General features: G+C 39.9%; 1 protein-coding gene across 1 annotated transcript; it reads left to right on the forward strand.

Moving 5' to 3' along the window:
• Nucleotides 1-213: 213 nt before the first annotated feature.
• Nucleotides 214-15,902, forward strand: SERINC1 (serine incorporator 1). The gene is made up of 10 exons (XM_042442125.1): nucleotides 214-367; nucleotides 4,831-4,992; nucleotides 5,897-6,057; nucleotides 8,737-8,816; nucleotides 9,127-9,264; nucleotides 11,104-11,273; nucleotides 11,376-11,466; nucleotides 13,507-13,648; nucleotides 13,744-13,974; nucleotides 14,503-15,902. Exons 1-10 carry the CDS (start codon nucleotides 329-331, stop codon nucleotides 14,639-14,641), a joined length of 1,353 nt encoding a protein of 450 aa, XP_042298059.1. The 5' UTR covers nucleotides 214-328; the 3' UTR covers nucleotides 14,642-15,902.
• Nucleotides 15,903-18,862: the final 2,960 nt, after the last annotated feature.

The following is an 18,862-nucleotide window of genomic DNA, read 5'->3' on the forward strand; positions in this document are numbered from 1 at the left end:
CAGTTAAACAAACTCCAATTCCCAGAATTCCATAGCCTTGAGCCAGACAATAAGTTAAAGCGGTGCCAAAACGGGTTATCTCTCCAGTGTGGATGCAGCCTCAGAACAACAAAAAATCAGAACCTTGCGTGACTCTATGTGTTTTATATCTACATGCTCAGTTGAGGGTGAGGGAAAAGCGCCACTTCCGCTGCATACCGGAAGTGACGTAGACAACCCCTCCCTTCAGCAGCGAGTGGGAAGGGCTAGAGCGTAAACAAGCCGCCATCTCCTTCCATCTTCCGAGGCGGTGGTTCTAATCTTCTTTCCTCCCGGGACTCGGCGCAAGATGGGGGCCGTCCTGGGCCTCTGCTCCATGGCGAGCTGGGTAAGGCGCCTTCCGGGACGTTCGTCTCGCTTCGGGGCTCCGTGACCGAGGGAAGGGAGGCGGCCAGGCGAGGGAGGGCCCCAGGCGCTGCGAGGCGGATAATGGGACTCCTTAGTGGTCCCCAAGCTCCGCTCTTTTAAAGGGTTTTGGACTTCAACTCCCAGAATCCCATTCTGTTGGCCAACGTGGCTGAGGCTTCTGGGAGCTGTAGTCCTCCATCTCTTATAAAGGGCACCGTTTGGGGACCACTGCCTTGGGTGGTTGATGGGGCTCCTTCTCTCCTCTTCGCCCTTCACGCCTGGGCCTTTTTTCCTGCCCAAGACAACGCTTTCTAAAATTAAAACCCAATACTGTAATAATAATAACAACAACAACAACAATATGCCCCCACTTCCTTCTCTGCTTCGTTCAAAGGAAGGAAGGGACCGAGCGCCTCACTTTCACTTGCCGCCTCCCAGAGGTTTTTGGGTTCTTCTGTGCTGTGTCACATTTCTTCCCTGCCTTCAGCCCCAAGGCAGAAGGGGGTCTTGCAGTGGAAAAGGGATAAATAATTAAAGTAATTCAGCAATAAAATAATTAATAGTTATAATTAAAACTTATTTAAAACCAACAAAAATAGAGACCGAGGACTCTCTGCATAAATTCAGCCTAGATAATGAGGGAATTGAAAGAGTTAAAGATTTCCTCTGTGTGTGTTATTGCTTGATATTGTTTCTGGAGTTGTTGTTGTTGTTGTTGTGTGCCTTCAAGCCATTTCCGACATTTCTCTAAGGTGAATCTGTCCCAGGGTTTTCTTGGCAGAGGAGGTTCGCCATTGGTTTCCCCTGAGGCTGAGAGAGTGTGACTTGCCTGAGGCCACTCAGTGGGTTTCACGGCAGAGCTGGGACTCAAACCATGGCCTCCAGAGTGGCAGTCCAACACTCAAACCACGATGCTGCCTTGGATCAATCACTGAACAGAATGGAGACCGCAGTCAAGAAAGTGGAGAAAGATTAGGAATTGGAAGGACAGCTATGAAGGCACCAAGCAAGGTCCTAAGTGTAAAGACATACAACTGAGCACTAAAGCCAGAATCTTCCAAGACATAGTTTTCCCCATCAACTTGTGCAGCTGCGAGAGCTGGACAGCTAAGAAAGCGGACAGGAAGAAAATAAATTCATTCGAGAGGTGATGCTGGCAAAGAGTGCGGAGGTTCCCGTGGGCATCCAAAAAGACAAGCAAATGGGTCTTTGAACAGATCAAGCATGAAGGCTCCTTGGAGGCCAAGATAATAAGTTGAGGCTGTTGTACTTTGGCCGCATCAGAAGAAGACGCGACTCATTAGAAAAGACAATAATGCTGGGAAAGGTTGAGGGTAGAAGAAAGAGGGCATTCCAGATGGATAGATTCAGCCAAAGAGGCCATGGGCCTGAGACTGTGGGGTCTGAGCAGAAAGAGCAGGATACAAATAAATGCAATAAATAAATAGGTAGAGGATAGTGGGGCTTGGAAACATCTCATTCACAGGGTCACCAAGAGTCAAGGTTAACTCAAGGGCCACTGAAGACAACAACAACAACAACAGTATTTGCCACAGAACTAAAATCTTGGTAGTGGTGAAGGGGAATAAATTCCAAGCTTGCGATGCAAACACCTTTTTTTTGTTTGCAATATTGTAGCTGTTTTTAATGTATTTTAAGGTGCTGAGTTTGAAAAAAACATAATAAGAACGTAGTGCTGCACACAATTCTTTCGCAAATTTGATTTTAAAAAATCAATTCGGCTTTGATTACGTTCAGATGCTGCTGTTCCAGTGAAATTTCTTTTAGTGGTTTTAAATGGATTTTTGCGCTTTATGTGAGCAGATGAAAAGTGTTTTGAAATTCTCATTGAATACTTTAACCTTACTCTTTGCAGGATAATTCTTTGCAGGGCAATTTCATTCAGTCATGTATCACAACATAGTTGTGCAAATCAAGTTGTGCAAAACTGTATGTGATGGCAAATCTCAGGTCATTTTTGGGTTTAAAATGCCAGATTCCTATAAAATCAACACACTTTTTTTTTTAAAGGTGTTTATTCCCCTCAATTTTTCAGGCCTGTATAATGTCTTGATGAAGCTGGACTTTAAAATTTGTCAATGGGTGCTGTCTAGCCCAACATTTTTGGACTGCAGGCATCTTCAGTTCTCTTTTTTCTTACTGTACTATTACATCGAATAGCTTCCCAAGGATCCAGTTTGACTTTTTCTAATGTTGCTGGGTCAAGAAAAAAAAGGGGAGAGGGAGAAGAAAAAGGGGCTCTGATGTTGTGATGTAAAAATTGTTTTCAGTGGAGTTGTCTAAGCTCTGGTTTTTCCAGGGTCATAGTTTGCTCAAAGAAACCCCAGGAAAATGAATCAGCAGTGCATGTGAAAATAATAGTCATGCACGCTTCATTTCTCTGAACGTTGAGAGGTTTCAGTGGTCATGGAAGGCTTCTAGTATTTTGAAATGCTTGCTTTTATTACAAGATGAGCTTATGGTGAGATTTGCATTAAAACCAGACATGGATCCATTATGCATTAAAACCAGGGTGAGGAAAAAATCCACACCCAACTGCCACAGGCACAATATCTTGGCAAAATAGCCAGAAATTCCTTTGGAAAAAAGGAGGTGCTTGTTTTAAGTCAGAATTGTGTTTCTGTTCAACTCACATGCCCTCTATCCCACACTGTTTTAAGTACTGTATATTTCTGCATAGTTTGCTGCTGCTGCCAAAAGTTGGTGGAGGAGCATCAGATTTAGTAGCAGTGGAGGATGGGAATTGCAAAAATGGATGGTTGGGGCACGTTGCCAATCTTTGTACTGTATCACACAACCAGAGAAAAGTCACAAGATGACTAAGAGAACAGCCAGCATCTCCAAGATATGTTCGGGTTCCTACCCAATCAACCCTTGGATTGAGATCTCAGTCTGAGTAACAAAACTGCAAGTCCAACCATTATTTCTTTCTCTTGTCTTGGTGACATCATGCTCAGTCAGAAGAAGAACATGGTGAATGAAGAGAGACTGTTCTCCAAAATGGCTCCTTCCTTATAGAGCAGTGGCTTGTCATTTCATAGTTATTGTGGGCGTTCTCTGAATAGCAATCAACAGACCTCTGTAATTAAAGGGATCTCTGCTAATAACAATGAGTCTATATAAACACAGGCAATATCCCAGTGTGGATTTGGCCAAACTGATTTTTACTACTTAAATTAATGAGTGCAGAGTTTGAAGGTATCTCTAGACGTCATTCTGCTGAACTTCAGCCCCATGACACTGTTAAGATAGACAGACAGACAGAGGAGGGAGCTGCACCATGTTTGGGGGCAGGTATTGTTATGAAGGACAAATTCATTGTGGTTTCTGACAAGCCCTGCATTAAAATGGTGTCATCGTAATGGGAAGGAGACAGAACAATACATGATAAAGCTAGAGTTTGAGAGAGGAAAATATCTCAATGTATTGTGAACAAAAGTGGGAAATTAGTTAATTTCCCACACAAAAAAACCCACAAAAAACTATAGTTAATTTTTTGTTTGTACTGAAATAGGTCTGAAATATATGTTGTCCTGTGGAGTAAATGTGGGATGGGAAGATAATGCAAACATACTTGGGAAAGTAATAGAACATTTTAAAGCTTTTGCTGACTTTTGTGTTGTGGCGTTGAGGTCTATAACTGTATAATAAAGAATTAATTTAATGGTGTATGGCCTTGCTGAAATCTGAAAAGCTGCTCAAGTGGGAGTTTACTTTGGGACTGAAGAACCACCAAACTTACTTGCCAAGTGTGCATGTATACATCTCAGTCTATTGTGCAATGGAGTTAGGGAGGAAAAGTTCATGTTTGTTTACTCCAGAATTGCAGTCAGGATTATATCATGTAAAATCAGGTTTACCATAGACCAAGCATGTTTGCAGGGTTTAACTGCAGCTATCTTATTTAGTTTCTTCCAAGGCATTCTCTAATTCTGGTGATAGTGAAGTACCAGTGGTAATTCAGGATGGATCTTTCACAGCAGAACATATCTGCACAAAGCTGAAAGTTGGAAAGTGCGGGTGCTTATTGGCTGTGCCTCTGTGCAGTGTTCAGATTACTGCTTCAGATTAACAGCTTCTTAAAAGTGGTATGTTGGCTTTCTTTACTGTACTTAAGGGCATTCACAAAGCCACATGAGCAGCGGAATTGCGACATCATCTCTGCTGTTTCAGAGGATTTGTTTCTTCCTTTTGGTTTTGTTACAATGGTGACTCAGGAAAACTGTAAGCTTTTGTTCAGATGTGTGTACGTTTAATGCAGAAACTTTGTGCATCAAAATAATGGTCAGAGCAAATGAAATAGTATAGGACTTGCTGCTGAAAAATATCTTTTGTATGGGGTTGAGATGCTTAAACGTTGCAGTTAAGTCTAATGTGAGTGATTTTCTTTTCATGTTTTTCCCTCCAATTCTCTTTCATCAGATTCCATGTTTATGTGGCAGTGCACCATGTTTGCTGTGTCGATGCTGCCCCAGTGGAAACAACTCCACTATAACAAGAGTGATATATGCACTCTTTTTGCTTCTTGGAGTGAGCGTGGCATGTGTGATGCTAATGCCAGGAATGGAAGAACAGCTGAAGAAGGTCAGTTTACTCTGGAGATGACAACATTGATTTCCTTGGCACAAGTGCTGTTGTTTGGAATTTCCTTGGTCTTCCTTAACTGTTCCAGAGAATCATCTGCTGTAGAACTTCATATCCACTATCTGCCATTTTAGTTTAATAAAACCCTGGGAAATTCTTTAAATCTATGTAACAGGAGTGGGCAACTGCCCAAGATCTGCTGAGCTACACAACAAACTTCTGAAGGCTTCATATATACCTGTGTTACCCCCCCCCCCTTCACACTGTGTCTTCTAGGGAGCATTTGGGGAATTTTATCATGCTCCCCTCCTCCCTCACTGTTGGGCTGTTTTAGGCCCAGGAAAAGCTTTTCTAACCAGAGAGTGTAGTCTTCTTTTAAATAATTAGCATAATAGATGCTGGTAAAATGTCCAGTATTGTTGAATAACTTTGTTCAGATCTGAGACAAATACAGTGGTGCCTCGGGTTACGAAATTAATTCGTTCCGCCATTCCCTTCGTAACGCGATAATTTCGTAACCCGAAATAGCTTTCCGTTAGCGCTGGAAGCCTATAGCATTTGAATTTCGCGCCGAAATGAATTTCGTAACCCGAAAAATATTTCGTAACCCGAAACAGTTTTTGCCAATCCAACTTTTTCGTATCCCGGAAATTTCGTAACCCGCGCATTTCGTATCCCGAGGTACCACTGTAGTATGAACAAGTTAGACATATATGTGGCTTTTGAAATCAGCAAGGAACTGTTTAATATGCTGATTTAATATTTTATATGGAATGCAGGAGGACCCTCATCTCCACAAATATCAGGTGATGAACAGACAGTGAAAAGATCATAGCCATTACAACATAAAGGTCTGGATTCTTCATTAGTATGTGTTAATATATTTTTATGCTATTTGTTACAGATTCCTGGGTTTTGCGATGGCCATGTGAACTGTGATGTTCTAGTGGGATACAAAGCAGTGTATCGGGTGTGCTTTGGTATGGCCATGTTCTTCCTCTTGTTTTCCTTATTGATGATCAAGGTGAAGAGCAGCAGTGATCCAAGGGCATCAGTACACAATGGGTAAGAAGAAAGTAATCAATTGTATAACATGTAGCTGTACACTTTTAACCTTTACGAGTAGATCTCGTGAAAAGGAAATTCTTGATATTGGAATGTGATAGCACATTCAGAACTCCCATTAATGCGGGTAATAATGAGCTAACACAGGCCTCAAATGTTTAAACATCTTGCAGAATATAATAGCTCCTATTGTGCTAATTTATAAAATTTTACTACTAAATAATGTCCTGAATGAAATTATTTGAAACCACTTCTGGAAGATACAAATTTTTTTTGGGGGGGGGGGGCATAGTTATCATCAGAATTGGAAGGGGTCAGGAATGGCTCAGGAACTACTTCAGCTGTGCAGTCCCTGATCTGTATTTTCTACTGCTTACTTAATCAAACAACCAGATTAAACAAGTATTGTGCTTCTGTTGGAAGGTCACTGCCTGCTCACAATGCATCATGAATGTAGGACCTATCTTTCTGTAAGAAAGTACAAACTGGCTTGGTTCTGCTTTGTCCAGGACACAGATTAGGGAGCTTGGGAGATTACTGAAGGTTTCCAGTGTGGACCCAGAGAGAAAGAGAGGTGTTTGAGAAACCTCTACGGAAAATAAATGTTAATATACTATTCTTGATATAGCTCAGAAAATGTCTTTCAGCATGTCTTTGTACATATTTTTTGTTCACATGTATTTCTTTAGAGAGCTCTGTTGATAGGGCCATGGAGATGATATTACCTCATAAAACGAATGGATGAAGCTGTTAACCTTATTGAAATAAGTACAGTACTGGGTTTTCTGCTTCAAAGGTTATAGGAAGTCAGATCTGGATTGTTCCCCTTGCAACCAGAATTGTCTTGGCACAATTGTGGGTTTTTTAAAATTACTTTCTTACCAGTTATGTTAAAATGCAAGAAATTATATGAGAGGAATGTCAACTTCCTATTTGGCCATAGTTGAGTATTTCAGCATAAATAGATGGTAACATACATTGAAATCAGTATCCCAACTTTGTCTGTACACTGATGGGGCCAAATTTGACCATCAAGGAAAGAGATGGTCATCCACGAAAGATAATTAAAAACTATTAAGTGTGCTGTGTTAGTGAGTAAAACTAATTAGGAGGAAATGAATTATAATTAAGAAGGATTCAATTATATTTCTATAGATTCAATAAATCTATGGAACAATGACTTACAGGATACCATGTAGAGAAGCAAACCAGAACATCTCAGAAATTATGCAAGAGAACTAGAAATGGTATAAAACAAATACAGGTATACTCCCTGTACCTCCAGTTATTTTAAACAGAGGGTTAAAAATGTGCAAACCTGTTTGAGGATTAGTAGAACACTGTTGGATCTGGACTAGTCTTAAAACAGTAGCTCTTAGAATTTCTTAAATAAACATGGTAGGAGTTTCAGAACACACACAATTATTTCTTTATGTGCTGATTGCCACACAGAGACTTAAGATCTAACAAGCTGATAAAAATTCCAGGAATGTATTCTTTTCTATAATTAGAAGTAAAACTTCTGTGCGCAAACCAGAGGATCGCTAGAGTTTTGAACTGTTACTTTTTTGATGGCAGCTTCCAGAATCTCCCATATAACATGGGCACTGCTAGATAGAGAAATCTGAAAGTTGTTGTCCAAAAGAGTAACTTTTCAAGCTGTGAGTAGTTCCAGGTATGAAAATAACATGGATATGAAACACCGGTCTAATAGATATTTTAACCTGAAACAGTAAGTGAATTATTGTGGGATTGAATGCTGGGTTTCAATAACAAGCTAAAGCAGAAGAAACTGATCAGCCTTGGAGTTTCACTCTGGATTGCAGCCTGGTGTGCTGATGTGCTGTTTCTTTCTCATGGCTTCTGCGGACTTTTAAATATATTAGTTCTTCTAATACATTAAAAATGCTGTTTTCAAATATTGTTTGTTCTCCAGTTCTTAATTTGTTGGGTGATAATGTGGTTTTTAAATGGTTTTAAGATTTATATTTCCTTGGGAGTGGGGGCAAAAGGCAATAAATACTTTTCTCTTTTTTAAAAAAATAAATCAATAGAATTATAGACCACCTTCATTCTAGGAAGTTGTGTAATTGCTTCATCCATACAGTTCTTCTAGAGTACGGGCGTTTGACAGACAGGTGCAAATTGGGGGTTCACAGGGGCTGAGCGTTTACACGCTTAGCAACCCTGCTGCGCACCCTGAGTGCCATCTTGGCATGCCCCTGTACAGATGGGGCGCGCCAAACAGTGCTGTGCCGTGTGGAAGTCATCCTCACACGTGAAGGCCGCGGCGTTTGGTTTCTGCAGCTTCCATCTGGGGCAGAAAGGGGCAGTGTCTTGCCGCCCCTTTTTCCCATTCTGATCAGCCCCTACGTTCCTTTTTTTACCAATGAGAAACTGTGGCTAAGGATAATGCCCAAGACTGTCATTCTGTAGAATCCATAGCTTATCTGAGATATTTGAATTCCCATTTCCCTTCATTTTTTGAGGTTGTCACTGGAATATAGAGACTCTGATAGGAAAAAACAAAAACCAGGGCCCATTTATTGGCATCTCCTGAATGTTTGCAGGGATGTTGTGTTCTACCATTTCCTGTACAAGATGTATAAATTAAAATTTATGAATACTGTTGCTTTAAGTATTGGTATGACCTAACTTGGTGTTTCTCTCCTCCCCCAGGTTCTGGTTCTTTAAATTTGCCATAGCGGTTGCAATTACAGTTGGTGCTTTTTTTATTCCTGAGGGGCCCTTTACAACTGGTAAGGTTGCATCAAAAGTTAACTCATTTCAAAGATAAAGTTTCTCACTCATTCTAAGACTGTGTAACTTGTTTTACCAGTGCTTATCCTTTCATTCTTAGCTGCATCTCCATCCCTTTTGTGTGTATTTTTTCTATTATTGGTTTTAGATAAAATCACTGGGGGCACAGATTTGCCTGCTTTTTTCCCAATTACATGTTTTAAAAAGAAAAAGTAAACTTTGGCACTGAAACAGTAATAAAAATCTCAACTTGAGAAACCAATTTTCTATGAAAAATTAATATGTTCTCTCCCCCCCCCCCCCCTTCAGTATGGTTTTATGTAGGCATGGCTGGTGCTTTCTGCTTCATTCTTATCCAGCTGGTTTTACTTATTGACTTCGCCCATTCTTGGAATGAATCCTGGGTTGAAAAAATGGAGGAAGGAAACTCAAGATGCTGGTATGCAGGTATGCATTTTCTTTTTCATTTTTTTAGTATGCCTGGATTTTTAAACAGTATAATTGAAATGTGTGATACTTACATTTAAAATGAACTCCAAATACTATTGCTGCTTTTCCTATCTGAATTACTTGCAGGAGAGAATAATCTGCCCTCCTGCTCCCCCATCTGAAAGCATACCCTCGCTTTTCTCCTTCCCTGAATCCGCAATATGTTGTAATTCTGTTGTTTCTAGACCTCTCCCAGTGCTAATCTTCTGATGTTCTAAATGTACGTCTGATCCATGGGCTTCATGGCACACAGCCCTTCCCAATCTGGACTGCAAAACTTCTCTCCCAGGCTCCATCTCTCGAAATGGTTACCCCAGCACTAAAGAGAGGAAAGAGCTTATTTTTGACCTGCTGCAGGCCAATTTCTTGCTCAGTACTGAGAAAGGAGACCTGTCTTTGCGCTGAGTAAGGAAAAGCTTTCCATCCTCCTGATCAGCATAGATTATCTGAGGAGGTAGGGCTGGGAAGGGTGTTTGTGTATATGAGGGATAGAATGTAAGAGTATCTCTGGGAATGGGAGCATGCCAGCAGTAGCCCCCAGGTTCCCCACTAGAGAAGTAAAATTCCTGGAAATCTTGAAGCTATGGAGGAAAAAAAAACCTAGAAATATTGGGAATAATTGGGAAAAAACATGAAATGTAAAAAACAAAACAAAAATGTTTCCTTTGAAAACTAAAACCAACTTTGATACTTCAGGAACATAAATGGTATTATATATATAAAATAGTACTGTTATATCAACTTTTTGGGGGAATAAAATTATCATGTTTGGTATATTAAAAGTACAGTTACAAATGAAAATCCCCCTTTAAAACATCCCTCCTGTACAAATTGAACTGCATGGTCTTAGACATTAAATAACCTCTTCAACGTTGCCAATTTATTAGGAGCAGGGAAATAGTAAGAAAAACAACACAAACAAACAAACCAGAGAAACCACCAACATTAGTGAAAGAGAAAATGATTGTCTCTTCTTCAGTCTTCCATAATGTTAAACAGATGTAAAGCATTAATTAACATGAAAACAACTGAAGGACAGGAATTGCAGTAGCTAGATCAGAGATGGCAAACCTTTTAGAGATCGAGTGCCCAAACTGCAACCCAAAACCCACTTATTTATTGCAAAGTGCCACATTCCTCTGGCTTTCTAGGTACTAACTCTGGCAAACTCTGTGCTGGGGCAACGGTGTGCATGCCCACACAGAAGGCTCTGAGTGCCCCCTCTGGCACCTGTGCCATAGGTTCGCCACCACTGTGCTAGACAGTGTATATATCTCTATATAAACGTTTTCCTGTTACATGGGTTTTAGAAATAGTTTTTGGTTTGAGGAAGTAAATATATGAACATCTTGTTCTAAAATTTTTATTAATCATTATATCAGAAAATGTTTCTTATTCCCCTTTCCCCCCTCCAATTTTTCCAGGAAAAAGGCTTTAGGAAATTTTTTTAAAAAAAATCTTCTTTAATTTTTCCCTACCCCCCCCCCCCCCCCCGGCTTCATATCTCAATTCCCCACCCCTGGTTCTCCATCCAGCCTTAACTAAATGTAGAAGTGCTGTTTCTACAAAATGGATGCTCAGTGTGGGAGTTCCCATCCCAGTTGAGAATGTGATGAGTGTATGTTAATTGTGAAGAAATATTGGCATTTTGCCATTTCTTCTTGGGCATTAGTAATGATATTATTCTGCACGACTTCATAGACAAGACACTGCTGAACCCTGGGATCTGCACACTGGTATAACTTGCTTCAAATGTGCCTAAAGAATCTGAAACCACTCTTGTTTACTTCATTACAGCTTTGCTGTCTGCCACAGCTCTGAACTATGTTTTATCTCTGGTGGCAGTTGTCCTCTTTTATGTTTATTATACTCACCCAGAAGGTTGTTCTAACAACAAAGCATTCATCAGTGTCAATATGCTGCTGTGTATTGGAGCATCTATAATGTCAATTTTGCCTAAAATCCAGGTATGAGGTTACATTTAACAAAATTTGGTTAAAAATCTGGTAAAAACGTTGACCCTTTTCTCAAGTTATTGCTTTATTGTTTTGCTTTCCGTCTGTGTATAGGAATCACAACCACGATCTGGCTTGTTGCAGTCATCTGTGATTACAGTTTATACAATGTATCTAACTTGGGCAGCAATGACTAATGAACCAGGTAAGAGGATTTCATAACTGTGTAAAAGTGAGGTAAATATATATTTGCTTATTTTTTTCTCAGGCGTAGTTTGGTATAAGGTTTAGAATTCTAAGCCCAATCATCTCAGCTAGATTTTACTAAAGAGGAGAGTTAGTTGCAGAAATGGGCAACGCAAATTGCTTTTTGCTTTCAGCTGACCCCTTGTGAAGGGATTTCATGTGACCTCCCTGGACGTAAAACAACACTCCAATATAGACTGCCACTGCTCCAGCCTGTCTGATTCAGCCTGTGACAGGAGACTCTCAGACTTTACAGGATATCCCTAGGATCTAGTGCAACAAGAGGCAAAATCCTGCCCCTTTTATTCCAGTGTCTCAGATCAGAAACCAATAAATACCACCAATGGATTGAGTAGTTGGATACTGGATCTATAGTGAGGATAAAATAGAGACACACAGACCTTTCAGGCAAGCTTATTTACAAAGGAACAGAACGTGGGGACATAAAAAATACATAAAAACAAGAATAAGGATTGAGAAAATGTATACAAGAAAGCTATCCAACCTAGCACTTCATACCAATGGCTTGAATCTCACAAAAAATACAAGGTGTAAAATGAAGCTTCATGAAGCTGCACCAGCCTGGTCAGTAGTGGCAGATTCTGGAAGCTAAAGTCCAAAATATTTGGAGGACCTAAGGTTGAGAATCACTGTTACTTACTTACTTACTTATTTAACCCTCCCAGTGGTTTGTAAACAATGGTATTAACCAAGTGTCCTTTTGAGACAAACTTTTCCTCTCCTTTGAATGGAAAAGATTTTCTTTTCCCTTGTTAAGGAGATAATCAGAGCATTGTGCACAACCCAGTTTCCACCATTAGCAACTAGAACCTCTCATAGGAAGACATGGTCATATTACAGTTCAAGTAATAATCACTGTAACACTTCCATGTTCTATTTATTTATAGTAGGGTCTGGTAGCTGTTGGGGTGAGAGGACTTGAGAGGACTAACCCCCTCTCTCCTCTTGCTCTGATTGCTTTTCAACATTTTTGTTTGCTCCCAAATGCCCCTAATGCATCCCATGGGACTGAGGTTCAATTTTGCCACATTTTGATCCCCAGCTAATTGAGGCCTAGGGAATTGTAAAATAGCGCCATGCCCTCTGGGGTTATGTCAGTATTTGTTTGGGAGAGGCTTCATAGAATTCCAGGGTGTCATATAGGTACAATAAATGTAAACATCTGAAACAGTTATAAATGATTTAAAATGTAAAGCAATACAGAATAAAGCAATACAGACTGAAAGTGTACCAAAACAGTAAGGACTAATTTAAGCAAACAGAAAGCCTATCATAGAACCATAGAGTTGGATCATTCAATTTAATGGAGCAAACAAGTAAAAAACAGTTTTACAACCATGTGTATGTACAGACTGAATAAACCATTAGGCCCCACTGGTTTTAATAAAAAGTTATGTTTTACTTTCATGTCAGGATGCTGGTGGTGGTCAAGCCTCCAGGGGCAGGGCATTCCATAACCAGGGTATCACAACAGAGAAGGTCTGCTCTTACATCATGATATAGTATATTGCTCCAAATGCATACATGCCAAATCTTCTGAATGCCACACAGGCTAAATGTATGCTCTAAATGCGTACATGCCAAATGTTTTGTAGTCAGTGAGTTAGTTTATGTTGTAATTTGCCTTTCTAACTGAAAAAAAAAAGGGGGGGGTTATGGGAGCAAAAATGGGAATGACTACACTTTGCCCATCTCTGTGTTCATTGTTTCTCCTGGAGAGTTCAGCTGTGTCTGATTGCACTGAGGCTGCTACAACTCACAACATCCCCCCAGACTCACTAATAAATTTTCCAAGCCTCTTCCCAACAATCTTAGAAGATTTGTTTAATGTTGTGTATCTAATATTTACTTGGATCCCCCTCCCTTCCCCCAGCATTTGTATTTTCCAAGTATAGATTCATCTTTCATAAGAAATACCTATTTCTCGAGTAGGACAGGACATCCTGACTTCTATTTTCTTCTGTCTCTATCCATCCAGACCGACAGTGCAACCCAAGTTTGCTCAACATAATTGGCTATAATTCCACAAGCACTCCAAGTAAGGGCCAGTTTGTCCACTGGTGGGATGCTCAAGGAATTGTAGGACTAATCCTGTTTTTACTCTGTGTTCTCTACTCAAGGTGAGCAGAATATCTGGAAATGCTTTTACAATTTTCAATTCTTAGAAAATATCCAAATTGGCCATTAATGACAATGCTCACTTTTCTGATTTCAGCATTCGGTCATCTAATAACAGTCAAGTAAATAAACTGACCCTGACCAGCGATGAGTCAACACTGATAGAGGATGGACTTCCAAGGAGTGAAGGCTCCCTTGATGATGGGGATGATTACAATCGTGCTGTTGATAATGAGCGGGACGGAGTTACTTACAGTTACTCCTTCTTTCACTTCATGCTTTTCCTTGCTTCGCTTTACATCATGATGACTCTGACCAACTGGTACAGGTATGGGATTCACAGATCGTTAGCATGGTTTGTTCTGACAGTACTTATCTCACCAAAGGTTGAGCATGGAAAGGCAAGTGAAGGGACTGAAGGGTTGGACCAGGGAAGTAGCCAAGGGGGGGGGGGGGTCTTGGGGCCGGGCCCCCCCCCCCCCCCCACAAAAAAAGAATGGGGAATGCTGGGGCCCCGCCGCCCCCAAGCCCCTTTATAATGGGGGCACTTTGTTTGGACACCCCCCCCCCCCCCTTCCCAAAATCCTGGCTACATCCCTGGTTGGACACCTAAAAAGAAATGTAATCCCAGCCCTCTCTGCCAGGCTTACAAGGATAAAGGTTATCTGTTGAATGGAATAGGCTATGTCATGGAAGGGTGAAGTGAAAGGGATTCCTGAAAATTAGTTGGAGGCAACTTCCATAAGCCTTTTTTAAGAGAGAGAAAAATTAAGTCAGTAGTTTTGGAGAAAGCTAATTCCTTAATCCATAAATGACCCAGTGAACACATTTTGTTTCCCCCTTCTCTCTTTTTTAGCCCTGATCCTGCTTCTGCATCAATGACTAGTACATGGCCATCTGTCTGGGTGAAGATCTCTTCCAGTTGGATTGGTATTGTGCTCTACGTGTGGACTCTGGTGGCTCCACTTGTTCTTACAAACCGTGAATTTGACTAAGCCAGGCATCTCATCTATAAGCTTTGCCCACTTTTTGTTGCTTATTGAAGCTAAAAGTATTCTGTACTAGGATGTAACTGTAAATATATGTGTCTAGTATCTGTGTATTTTATTCTGTTTTAGTTCTGCATGATTACTTTTAGATCATATTATATTGTCATTTCAATTACTCTTTTTCTAGTTGAGCTTGATAATGAATGCTAGATGCAGGGCCAAAACAGATATGGTAGTAGTGGATACATGACTTGCATGCAACATAATACTAATAGAAAACATACATGAGGTGGTAGTTTCTACTGGTGATTTTATGTTGCACTAGAGATTGTGCCAATGATAGTGAATAACTTGGACAAGTGACATCTAGTTTAATCAAGTTGTAAAAGTTTACAAAAGCACTTCTGTGATTGATCAATATTGCATTTGACACTTTTGCAAGGCTGAAAATGGTGTTTCTACAAGTGATAGAAGCTTTCTGTAGCAAAAATTATCCAGTGTAGCAGATATTATCCAATATGCATTAAGCACAGTTTGCTGAGTTTCTTAGATAATGTATTTTAAAAAGCAAAAGAGGTATGCGCATGAGGAGTGCAAAACATTTTTCAATCATTTATCTCCTTATTGTTCTCTCTCCAACTATTATTTCTTCCAGCTGGGCTTTAATAGTGGAAGGGCCGTGGAAAGAGGAGATAAAGAAAATAAAACAGAGGGTAAATGAGACTTTGTTTACCTTCTATAGAACCTTTTTACACATTTAAAACAATGTCCCCTGCTGCTGCTTTCCACATGATGGATGTATTTCTGCATATTGACACACACAGATGCTGGCAGTTCTTACCTGCTTTGGCCTCTGCTACTGTATGCTACGACTGAGAAAAAAATGAGATGTTTTCTTTTATTAAACAATTCACAAAAAGTACTTCCCCACTACAGTTGATGATCTTTCAGAGAGAAGCAATTGCAAATTGGATTGATATGTTTTCCTTTTATAGGAGGTAACTACAGAGCTACCTGCCATGCTGTTGGCATGTGCACTGTGTAACTGCCTCTCTCTTAGCAACTGAACAGAGGAAGGCATGATCCACCCATACATTCTCTTCCTTCGGATGGCTAAAAATCAAGCTGCTATTGCTAAAACCTATTTGATTTTACCAACCTGTTGGATATTGCCTCCACTTTCTCTGCAGAAAGTGTGGTGCCAGGAGCAATAAAGTGGTTTTTTCCCCCTTAGCCAAGTCCATGATGAGTGCTGTCCTTTCTGGGGGGAAAACTTTGACATGAAATGCCACATTTGAATGCTAAAGTATAATCCCCACATATGTCTGGCTCAGCCTTGCTACATCTTACTGGAGCACTGTTACATCTTGACCCGAGTGAGTGAGAAGTAGCTTAATAATACAGTGGACCCTTGTTATACGCTGGGGTTTGGTTCCAAGATCTCCCGTGTATAACAAAATCCGTGTATGCTCAAGTCCCATTACATATAATGACATAGCAAAATGGTGTCCCTTAGAAAAAATGGAAAATCAAGGTAAATTTATACTTTTTTGGCACATTTTCAAACCGTGTATGCTTAAATCCGTGTATAAAAAATCCGTGTATAAGAAGGGCCGACTGTAATGAAAAACCCCTCCTCAAAAAAGTATTTTAATGCCTGTAAATGGGACAAATATTTTACATTATAAACTGATAGGATGGTGGTACAAACAGTGTTGGAAGTAAGCTAGTAATGTCTCTGCCAATCTGTTTGTCTTTGATTACAGAAGTCAGTTTTAATAATAATTGTTACATTGCAGTGTTCTTGTTATAATAATAGCTTTATTCTAGAATGGAATACTAAAAAATATAATGTACCTTTTGCATTCATGTGTGCGCCATTGAATAGTAGATGTCTTGATAACTTTATCTGACCTGTAGGAGCTGGGAACTTTGCTGAATGAGCAGTGCAGAAGCAAAGGAGTCTCAAGTTTATTCCCCTAGTTGGAGCGAGCAATAGTTGGAGAGAAGACAGTAGTGGAGCAAGGGGTTGGGCTAATATAGAGGGAAGTAATGTATTTGTGATCCAATGGACACTGCCATTGACTTTAAATAAATCAATAAAAGAATATTTTAATTGAGAGTCTGATGCAGTTGGTAGTGGGAATAGTATGAGAATTTAAACACAACAACCTTTTGCATCCTGGAGAACAGGGATGGGTAGCTGTGGCTGAGCTGGGTGGGCAGTCCTTAATTTTGTATTTGTGCAGCACAGTTTTTCTTGTCCCTGTCATACAGCATGGCTTGAAAGATCTAGACCCAGGCATTTAGAAAACTGGCTATAGACAGCAGAACCAACTGCTGGCAGTGGTAGTGGCTTTTGATCTTTCTACTTTTCAGTTTTGAATCACTGCAGAAATGATGGCCCCAGAGGGGATTCCACCACCCACCAAAGTACTACTCTAACTGTGGTTTGCCACTGGATTTTGGTGGCAAACTAAACCACAGCAAGTTTGAGCTGCTGAATTCTGGAGGTGGCCTGCTCTTGATTTAGCTGGAAAGGTGGGTCTGTGTGCACACAAAAAAGGGCTTGCTTGACTAGATATACCCTGCCCATCCCTGCTGTTGAAAGAGCCAGTTTCTATACTTCTAGGCATGTCTGAGCATAGGGCCTTTGCTAAAAGAATGTCGAATGGACTACATCTTTAAGGCTGTATTTGAAATTGTGAGAAACTTGCATGAATTTGAATAATGGATATTAGCTGTCATTTTGCTTGGGTTTGCTTTTCAAGTGGAGTCTACAATTTTGTGCTAATAGTGCATGTACTTAAGATTTTTCATTTTTGTATTCATTTGATACTATAAGCCTTCCTATTTTTACCTGATCACCGCTTGAAAGTATTTAGTTCTAGTGATAATTGTAAGAAAGTAGAATTGAGGCCTGAGATGACCTTCTTTTGCACACTGCTGGAATTGGCAGTATAGCGAGTGCATGCAAAGTTGGCTTGAGAACCCAGAGATTTTTAGCAGGAATGAGTGAGGACAGAAAATCATGCTTTTATACACCACTGTGGCTCAAATATGTTATTTGAGTGAAGATTGCTTAGCTTCATTTGCAAGTCAAAGATAGCTATGCCTTGCTTTTTAAACCATTCTGAATAAATTGCCAATATTGGATTTTTTAAATTGGAACACTTGCAGTCTGATACTTTTCTCTAAGCATTTAGACAGTCTTTTACTTTCATTGTAATTTAATACTTCTGCTAGTCCTTGTGTCCATTGCCGGCAGTGGATTTACACTCAGAAAAATCTTTTGTCTGCATACCTGGAAACTACTAGGTCTGCTTTGTAGTTTAGTGTGCTTTGCAAATTTCTGTTTGCTGCTTTAACTGGAAATATAACTTGCTCCACCTAAGGAGTGGCAAGATGGGATAAGAAAATTGTTTTAATTTCAACGTTCCTTAAGATGTGTGTTTTATGATTATTAATATTCATTTTCCCTCATCTGTTAAAACATTGTAATATATGCTGAAAGGCTAAAATCATCATGAATGAAATGTGGAGGTAACTTCAATATTTAGTCACTTGAAAGTGTGTATGCTGTATCTTATCAATAAACATTCACATAACATGGCTCTTTAATCTTAATTTTTCCTAGGCTGTACCTACAACATTAGTGGGGGGTCAAAGATGAGTGAGGTTTGATGGAAATTTCAGCCTGGTTTGACTGTGTAGTCATTGTGAAGTTTGATCCACTAGCTAGACCATATACATTCAGAGTACTGGAGTGTCACTGCCTGTGATATCTATACCCCTCTGTTGATCTAGAGAGGAAAGGGAAGGGATGAAACAGGATAGGAACTATAATTCTGGCATTTAGCTCAGTAATCTGACAGAGCACTGTTAAATATAAAAGGATGGTTATCTCTATTGAAATAGTGCAACCTTTTAGAAATGAGATTAGTACCAAACAAGACAGGAGCATGAGCTAAATTTTTATTGTCATTCTCATTTCCAGAAGGGGTACAGTTAGAATTTCTTCAATCAACACAACTCGCCCCTCTAGTATTTTCTGAGACAGTGTTTTCATGTTTTGTACAAGTACAAAACTAGCAGTAATGTAGTGCATGGGTTTCTTTTATTGGACAGTGTTGTTTGATGATTCTGCCTACAATATTTACTAAAATCATACATTTCAAAATCATCAGGTCCAACCCCCTTTTCAATGCTGACTCTCCAGTTAAATCT

Source organism: Sceloporus undulatus, chromosome 1, assembly GCF_019175285.1.
Source record: "Sceloporus undulatus isolate JIND9_A2432 ecotype Alabama chromosome 1, SceUnd_v1.1, whole genome shotgun sequence".
Classification (NCBI taxonomy): Eukaryota; Metazoa; Chordata; class Lepidosauria; order Squamata; family Phrynosomatidae; genus Sceloporus; species Sceloporus undulatus.

Coding starts and splice junctions, on each gene's coding strand:
- SERINC1 (XM_042442125.1), top strand. CDS start 329: ATGGGGGCCGTCCTGGGCCTCTGCTCCATGGCGAGCTGG. Junction 6,058..8,736: donor AGGGCATCAGTACACAATGG/GTAAGAAGAAAG, acceptor CTCCTCCCCCAG/GTTCTGGTTCTTTAAATTTG. Junction 9,265..11,103: donor CTCAAGATGCTGGTATGCAG/GTATGCATTTTC, acceptor ACTTCATTACAG/CTTTGCTGTCTGCCACAGCT.